Genomic DNA, 8,441 nt, shown 5'->3' with positions numbered 1-8,441 from the left:
CAATCAGAACTCGCGCTGGTAAGCAATACATTCTGCTTTCTGCTTTTCTGCTGTTCTATTGATTCAGGTGAGTTTTGATTGGCTTCTGCTTTTCTGCTTTTCTGCCAAGGTGTGAATTTGCCCTAACGCGGAACGAGAGCGGAACCAATCACAAGAGTTCCGCAATTTTTACTACATGATTCCAAACTCCTATATCTCCATGGAGGGCTGTGTTCCGATTCTTCACCCGATGAGTGATAGTTGGGTGAGCGGGTGATGAGCGGAGTCTAACGAAAAGTGTCTGAAAGGATAATAGAATCTGAACACATTCCATAGTTTGCCCAATAGTGACTTAATGAACTAGACTTACTAGACTTTTCAATATTGCCCGCATATTGCGTCACCACCACCCAAACCACCCGGCTCTACGAGCCGAATGGCTTTTACACTCTCTCGGATGGATAGAGTGACAATTTGAACGTCTCACTTGAGAGTCCGGCGGGAGCATTTGGAAAGAATCTGAACGCTTTTTGGATGTCTAGGTACACCCGAGTGAGGAATTGAACACACTCTAGCTTAAAGGCCCTTGCACAACGTAAGGCGATAGGAACAAGGGAATAGCGACAGCGATAAACGATATCTAAGATATGAGAGATATACTTTTTCGAAAAAGCAGTGTTCTCATTGGATATTGCTTATCGCTATTGCTATTCCCTTTTCCTATTGCTATCGCCTCGTATTGTGCAAGGGTCTTAATAAGCGCATCTTGAATCGATACGCACCCAATCACAAGTCATTGGCCTAGTTTACACCGATATACTTAATACGTATTAAAGTTTAAGCGGGGAGCACACACTTTTGCATAACGCATAACGCATAATGCTTAGCACATAGCATAATATGCAGCAACGCGTATGTATGTACGATACATAAGAATTTTATATTCAAGATGGCAAAGTTCGCTTTTTAACTTAAAAGTGTGAAATCTTCGGCAAAATATTGTAAAAGTAAAAAGTTGTGAAATATTCGAGAAGTAGATACAATTGACCGATTTTCTTTGTAAGTTGTATATCTGAATTTATAAATAAAATATTAATGTAATTAATAACATAATTCCTATAAATGTAGACGCTAAAAATGTAACGAATATTTAAAGAATATTATAATTCATATGTAGCTGTAAAAAAAGATAAAATAATGTGATATGAATATGTAAGTAATTAAGTATATGTAAGAATTTGGAAATTATGTTTTTTTTAAATATTTTTTTAGGCGATGTCTGATTATATATCTAGATACAGGGCATCTGTTCCCATAAATATGAATGAAAATGATCTTATTTTGTACGTTTGGCAATTGTGCCTATTGGCGTTATTAAAGAAAAGAAAATGAAGAAAAAGATGGCTAAATCGGAGATGGTGGGTTAGACCCATTAACGTTGTACGTTCTATATATGGGGATTATGAACACCTCTTTCAAGAGGTAAAGTATAATGATTCAATTATATTTTGTCGATATACAAGGATGAGAGAGGAAACTTTTAAGCTTCTGTTGCAAATGACAAGACCATTTTTGACCAAATCAAACCATCGAGCATTTAGTCCAGAGCAACGTTTGATCATAACTCTAAGGTAGTTACTTATTTTCTTATGGGCTGTTTAATTGAAGAACGAAACATATGTGTAAAACAATATCATTTTCCAAATGTTTTTTATGCCAGTATTTTTGCATATCAATATTTCTATCAATTATTTTGTATAGGTTTTTAGCAACCGGAGATCAAATACTATCTATTGCATTAGCGTTTAGATGTGGAGAGTCAACTGTTCGAAAAATTATCCACGAAACTTGTCGAGTTCTAGTCCAAGTATTGCAGCCAATTTACCTTTGTTTGCCAACAGAAGAAAAATGGAATAATATTTGTACTGGTTTTCTGGAAAGCTGGAATTTCCCCAATTGCGTTGGATCTTTTGACGGAAAACATATAGAAATACAAGCTCCGCCAAATTCTGGGAGTTTATTTTTTAACTACAAAAAGACATTCAGTATTGTGCTAATGGCTGCATGTGATTATAAATATATGTTCACTAGTTGACATTGGTTCATATGGTGGCAATAGTGACGGTGGTATTTTTACTTCTTCTGACATTTATTCAGCATTGGAAAATGAATTACTGAATCTTCCCAAAGGGACTGTAAATCTTCCTGGAAGTAACATTACAATGCCTTGTTTTTTTCTTGGAGACAGTGGTTTCCCGATCAGTACATTAATGATGCGACCTTACTCCGGAAAAATACTTAATGAAAGAAAAAAAATATTTAATTATAGGTAAGCAATTTGCGCAATTATTATTTTTATTACAATGTACTATTATTAAAATATATCTTAATCTTATTAATTTTTATTTTTATGTTTTATTAATTTTGCAGATTATCTAGAGCAAGGCGTACTATAGAAAATACTTTTGGTATTTTATCTTCACGATGGAGAATTTATCGAAAGCCCATTAATATGCATCCGAAATATGTAGACATGATTGTCATGGCGACTATATGTCTACATAATTTCATAAAATATGAGGAAGATCTTGTGGAAGCGAAGAACAGAGTATACTGTCCTCCACATTTTATAGATTCAGAGGACTCTGAAGGTAACATCATCCCCGGGGAATGGCGACAATATACTGAAAATGTACTGAGAGATATAGCTCCCACTTCAAAGCATCATGCAACTACAATTGCATACAAACAACGAGACAAACTGGCTGATTATTTTCTAACACAACCCGGCGAAGTTCCGTGGTAGTATGATTATGTAAGAAGAGGACAACATCGTGATGATTCATAATAAAATACTATTGAAAATTAAATATATATATTTATGTAAACATATGCTTATGTTATAATAAAACGATTTATTACATTGCATAAAAAAAATAAATATAACATTTTGTGTCACTCGTTACATATTGCATAAAAGAAATAAACATAACATGTACCACTAATTATCACATGTGTTGCATTAAAAATTAATATATCTTATCAGTAATAATTGCATGTTACATAAAAAAATAACTTAACATGTATCACTATTTATCACATGTTGCATTATAAAAATAAACTTAAAATAACGTACCATGATTATCACATGTTGCATTATAAAAATAAACTTAAAATAACGTACCATAATTATCACATGTTGCATTATAAAAATAAACTTAAAATAACGTACCATGATTATCACATGTTGCATTATAAAAATAAACTTAAAATAACGTACCATAATTATCACATGTTGCATTATAAAAATAAACTTAAAATAACGTACCATGATTATCACATGTTGCATTATAAAAATTAACTTAAAATGACGTACCATAATTATTACATGTTGCATTAAAATATTTAACTTATTACTAATAATTATATATCATATAAAAAAAGTAGAATGTCATATAAGATATAGCAATTAATAATCAAATAAAATACGCATTATTTCTTTCATTTTGTCTGCCTTTGCACATTGGGGCATACTGATAAATAATGAAAGTATTAATTGACAAAATGCCAAATCTACTTCTATTTCCGGCTTTAGAGATGACGGCGATGAAAAAACTGGAGCACATCTGTTCTCTAATAAAGAAGTAACTTTACAAATGGCATTTTCTAGAACATCCGGCTGGGATTTTCCTTTTGGCTTTATCTGTTTTCCAATTAAATCTTTGCCCCCCGTATGTCCAGAGACATTTACTGCAGATGTAGAAGAGCTGCCAGATACATTTGAGTGCAAATCCGGACTTAAAGAGTCATTAAAAACAAAAAAAATTTTAACATTATTCTATGTATGCCTCTGTATGTACATATGAATTTAAAAAACATAACAACTTTTACTGACCCTATATGCTGCGCGCTGTCACTTGTTAAATCTACGATGCTTTTTATTAACGGTTTATTTAAAGTAGCCACATTTTGAGAAGATGAATTATTTCCTTTTTCATCGTGTGAGTCAAAATTCCTGAAACAAAATAACAAAGGTTTTATTACTTACTAGGTTTTATTACGTACAAATATAAGATTTCTACTTTATATGAAAATTGATCAGTAATTTACGTGTTACATACTTTTGTAGATTTGAAGATCCTATTACCGGAGATACACTTTTGTTTTTCATCTTGTATATGTTGGTCATCGTTCTGGAAAAGAAAGAAATAAATATTTTTAAAGATATAATATAAAAAATGAATAATAATATACTTGCAAATATCCTGTAATGTATTAAATTATTCGAAAAATTCGTTTGAAGTTCGAGAATTTAAAATAAATTTTAACAACCTAATATTATATTAATAAAATATCTTAGAACATCAATTATTTGTTTCTGTTTTATCAATTTCATTATTTTTCTGAAAGCAGAAATGCGCTTTATTAGCCAATCTAATTTCTATATTATATTCTATATTATAGATAATAACATATTAATCTTACTTTCTCCTTTTAACAAATCGTTTTAGGAATTGCATATTGTCAAAAAATTCAAATGTTTTTCTTTTTGATGCTCCACTTCCGGTGGTTGTTTCTTCTTGTTGTTTTTTTTCACGTGAATAGCGTTCCCTCAGTCGCATCCATCTAGATTGACAATCTTCCACTTGCAATAAAAATAACATTATTATTAGTAATTTTTTTTACTGAAAATGCGTTCAAATAATAACTGAATGTATAATTTAAATGTAGAAAAGCATTATGTACGTACCTGTCATATCCATGACACTTGCTATTTCTACCCAAGCATTCTGTTTTTTGAGGCTATCTTTAAAATCAGTCAACTCCTTATTATATAAATAAGGATAATCACGAACTAAAGAGATCAGCAAAGCATCTCCGCTCATTTCATTTTTATTCCCATAATCAAAATCTTCGTCCTCGTCTTGATATGACGAAGCATAATGATATGAATCATGATCCATTTTCCTATCAACATTAAATACAGATATGATTTAATAACAAAAAAAAATAATTTTATGATAGTTAAAGAATTTTATCTAATATTAATAAAAAACATTTAAACATATCTTCATAGAATATTGCGAAAAGGTTAGAAAGGTTGGAAACGTAGTTTGTTGTATGTAGTACGCAGCACGCAACACGTCTCTTCGCACAATCCATAACCATAAAAATTCATTCTTACGTATTTTTCGACCCCTTATGCATTATGTTTTATGCACAATGCAAGCTCCTCGGAACGAAGAGTGGGGATAAAAATAAGAGATTCTGATTGGCTCATTTCCTTATGCATTATGCGTTATGCAAAAGTGTGTGCTCCCCGCTTTATCGGTATAAACTAGGCCATTATTTTAAAAGGGCTAAAATTGCGTTAAAACTTATTTAATTTATTTAACATTTTTAATCAATATTTCTAATAAGAATGCATTTATTTCAATATTTATGTATATGATGATAAAAAATGACCAATAAAAACAATATTTAAAAGTCATTTTAAAAACATTATGTTTATTCTATTCGTTCTGTTCATTCTGCTTGCGCTCATTCCGCTCCATGGGGATGTAGGAGTTTGAAATCTATGTAATGAAAATGACGGAACTATATGTATGTACACACATTTATTAAATTAGCAGCAGTAGGAGTAACATAACATAATCAGTACAGAAACAATTAAAAATATTACAAATTATTACTTATTGTTGAGAGATAAAGAAAAATTTTGAAGTTAAAGCGGGAAGCACACACTTTTGCATACCATAAACATAAAGAAATTGATTGGTCCATAAATATATGGTTTAAGCGGGGAGCACACACTTTTGCATAAGCGCATAACAATAAGCATAAGGAAATTGATTGGTTCATTTTCTTATACATACATTTGTGGACCAATTAATTTCTTTATGTTTATGGTTATGCGCTTATGCAAAAGTGTGTGTTCCCCGCTTTAAGCGCCACGACTACCTGTCTTCTGTACTCAACGCGTGATTTGCTAACTATTTTTGCTTGTAACTCAAAAATTACGCTTCAATTCAAATTTTAGTAAAGGAAAAATTGTCTTAGAATTGTATAGGAATACGTCATTTTACGGACGGAAGGTTATTCCGGAACAGCTTGTATATATGATTACGCACGTCAACCTCTCTCTTCCACAATTCGTGTACTTTACTCAATGCGCATGCGCGCGTTTTGTTGCGCTAGTGTAACTTATAGCAGTTAACCATAATCAGTTAACCAGTTTCAATAAGTGATTTTAAGAAGATTTTATGAAGTTTTTATTTAAGAAGTGATAAAAAAAGCAACGATAATGCGATCTTGTTACATTTGTAAAAGAAAAACAACTTTGCACAAGTAAATTTACTGACAAATAATAAGAATAAATGTATAATCACTCACAATAATTATAACAAAAATTAAATTATTTTTTTGAGATTTCCGAAGAGAACAGAATTACGTAAAAAATGGATTAAAGCTTGCGGATTTAAAGAAAAAGCTGATGTATCCAATTTATATATTTGTTCATATCACTTCAACTTACCTCATAATTTAGTTATAAAAAAGAAAATGAGGTTACCTCCTGGAGCTATACCCAATAATAATGCAGCAATAAATGTAACTACCTCACCAGAAATAGTTAATCATCCAACAATTAAATTATCAAATGTGCCAATAATAAAATGTACAAATATATCTAAATTACTTGAAGTGAAAAGTACATCTTCAACTCTTAAAATAATAGATAATGATAATGCAGTTCAACCAATATCAGAAATTTCCACTTCTCATTTATGTAAGTTAAATATAAATTATATAGAAATAAATAAAAATAGATATATACTTATTAGAAGAAATAAATGTCATCTTTTATAATATATTTTATAATAAATAATTTTATAAAAAATATTTTATATTTTTAGGTTCTGAAGAGGCTTCATCTTTTTCTCAGAAAAAACGCTCATTTGCAGACGTCTCAGAAATTACTATTTCTGATGTTAGTACACTGAGAGAAAATTTTTCTTCTTTGAAAAAACGCTTACTTGCAAAGTCTAGATATGTCTCCAAAATTATTGCTTCCGATGTTAGTATACCGAGAGAAGACTTTTCTTCTCTTCCGAAAGAACATTCATTTGCAAATGTCTCAGAAATTATAACTTCTGATATTAGTACATCGAGAGAGAATTTTTCTTCTCCGAAAAAACGCCCATTTGCATATCCTAGATATGTCTCAGAAATTACTATTTCTGATGTTAGTACACCAAGAAGAGCAAAAAAAGTAATCAATTTTGTTAAAAAAGTGAATGAAAATAAATGCAAACAAATAAAATCTTTACAAGACCAAAACAGAAAACTTTTAATGCGAGTTACTACATTGCAAGATTTGATATTTCATTTGAAAGAATCAAATTTAATTTCTGATGATGCTATAGATAATTTGATGATTAGTAAATAATGGAATAATATTAAATACTTTTTGTTAAATTATATATATTTATATGAGCTAAATATCGGAGTGTTGAACTTTTTGTAATATATTTTTCATATTAAAATTAAATTAATTATAAAATTTTATGTCTATTATACAAAATTAATTTATATTTTAAAGCAAATCATTGAATTATATGTATTATATATAAAATTAAAAATAAAAAAGTCATGTAAATATTTATTAACATATAAATTATCTCAAGATTGTCTTGAAATATTTTTTAGTACTATAAGAAGTCGTGGAAAGTTCAAAAATAATCCAATACTCTGCAAATGAAAAGTGTATACAAACGCTCACATAGCAAAAGTAGATCCGAGGTATGTCTGTCGGATATATCTGGAGGGATTTTTAGATATTTCCGTGTAAAACCAGTTTATCCGTGTAAAACCTAAGGATTTACTTAGGATATATTGAGGATGCCTATATGTCCGCTTATAAGATATCTATACGACATTCTAAAATGGAAATCTTTAGGATGTCCAACTACATAACGAAATTCTATCCCAATAATATTCATTGGATGTGTGTAAATATCTTTTGTGCTATCCTAAGTTGATCGATATGAAATAATTAAATACAGGGCTAAATACAAGGGTAACTCATTTTAAATGCCGATATTTAAAATATTTTGAAAAAATGCATAATATTGTAAAATAATATTTTAAACAAAGTTGTTTTATTTTAAGAGAATAATAAACCAATTTGCATTACCGAGATCAATGTTATTAAGATTTTTTAATACCCCTATCTTTTACTGAATATTTTATTCTAACTGATATCGAGCAGTCAAAACATTAGATACATGTCTCTCAAGTGATATACATAAGATGATCCGTGCATGCCAGAACACTATACACATACAACACAGAAAGGTTGCAGGCTTGTTGCAGAATAATTTTATTGAAACATTGTAATATTGCAAATTGGTTGCAAAACATTTGTTACACCATTGCTACGATTGCGGCAACATTAAAATGTC

The 8,441-nt window shown here is 30.0% G+C and overlaps 2 protein-coding genes and 1 long non-coding RNA gene across 4 annotated transcripts; 2 read left to right on the top strand and 1 right to left on the bottom strand.

Moving 5' to 3' along the window:
- The first annotated feature begins 921 nt into the window (after positions 1–921).
- Positions 922–2,694, top strand: LOC126849802 (uncharacterized). Of its 2 annotated transcripts, none has more exons than XR_007687449.1 (4): positions 922–1,038; positions 1,252–1,610; positions 1,741–2,308; positions 2,410–2,694. It is a non-coding gene; the product is annotated as an uncharacterized LOC126849802 (long non-coding RNA). The 2 variants fall into 2 exon arrangements; XR_007687450.1 differs by having other exon boundaries at positions 1,035–1,076.
- Positions 2,695–2,837: 143 nt separating this feature from the next.
- On the bottom strand, positions 2,838–5,301 carry LOC126849793 (transcription factor Adf-1-like). Its single transcript, XM_050592034.1, has 5 exons — positions 5,051–5,301; positions 4,730–4,949; positions 4,465–4,624; positions 4,101–4,172; positions 2,838–3,994 (listed from the first exon to the last, which is right to left on the bottom strand). Exons 2-5 carry the CDS (start codon positions 4,941–4,943, stop codon positions 3,778–3,780), a joined length of 663 nt encoding a protein of 220 aa, XP_050447991.1. The 5' UTR covers positions 4,944–4,949; positions 5,051–5,301; the 3' UTR covers positions 2,838–3,777.
- Positions 5,302–5,763: 462 nt separating this feature from the next.
- Positions 5,764–8,178, top strand: LOC126849787 (uncharacterized). Its single transcript, XM_050592023.1, has 3 exons — positions 5,764–6,327; positions 6,408–6,766; positions 6,894–8,178. Exons 1-3 carry the CDS (start codon positions 6,284–6,286, stop codon positions 7,424–7,426), a joined length of 936 nt encoding a protein of 311 aa, XP_050447980.1. The 5' UTR covers positions 5,764–6,283; the 3' UTR covers positions 7,427–8,178.
- Positions 8,179–8,441: the final 263 nt, after the last annotated feature.

Source organism: Cataglyphis hispanica, chromosome 5 (genome assembly GCF_021464435.1).
Source record: "Cataglyphis hispanica isolate Lineage 1 chromosome 5, ULB_Chis1_1.0, whole genome shotgun sequence".
NCBI classification, from domain to species: domain Eukaryota; kingdom Metazoa; phylum Arthropoda; class Insecta; order Hymenoptera; family Formicidae; genus Cataglyphis; species Cataglyphis hispanica.
This window is presented reverse-complemented; position numbering and strand designations above follow the sequence as displayed.

What these genes read in the sequence shown, in the direction of transcription:
- LOC126849793 (XM_050592034.1), bottom strand. Translation starts at nt 4,943, where the DNA reads ATGGATCATGATTCATATCATTATGCTTCGTCATATCAAGACGAGGAC. An exon ending in AAGTGTCATGGATATGACAG is followed by an intron (nt 4,625 to 4,729) that starts GTACGTACATAA and finishes TTTTATTGCAAG; the next exon opens with TGGAAGATTGTCAATCTAGA. An exon ending in GGATCTTCAAATCTACAAAA is followed by an intron (nt 3,995 to 4,100) that starts GTATGTAACACG and finishes ATTTTGTTTCAG; the next exon opens with GAATTTTGACTCACACGATG.
- LOC126849787 (XM_050592023.1), top strand. Translation starts at nt 6,284, where the DNA reads ATGCGATCTTGTTACATTTGTAAAAGAAAAACAACTTTGCACAA. An exon ending in AGAAAAACAACTTTGCACAA is followed by an intron (nt 6,328 to 6,407) that starts GTAAATTTACTG and finishes TATTTTTTTGAG; the next exon opens with ATTTCCGAAGAGAACAGAAT. An exon ending in AATTTCCACTTCTCATTTAT is followed by an intron (nt 6,767 to 6,893) that starts GTAAGTTAAATA and finishes TTATATTTTTAG; the next exon opens with GTTCTGAAGAGGCTTCATCT.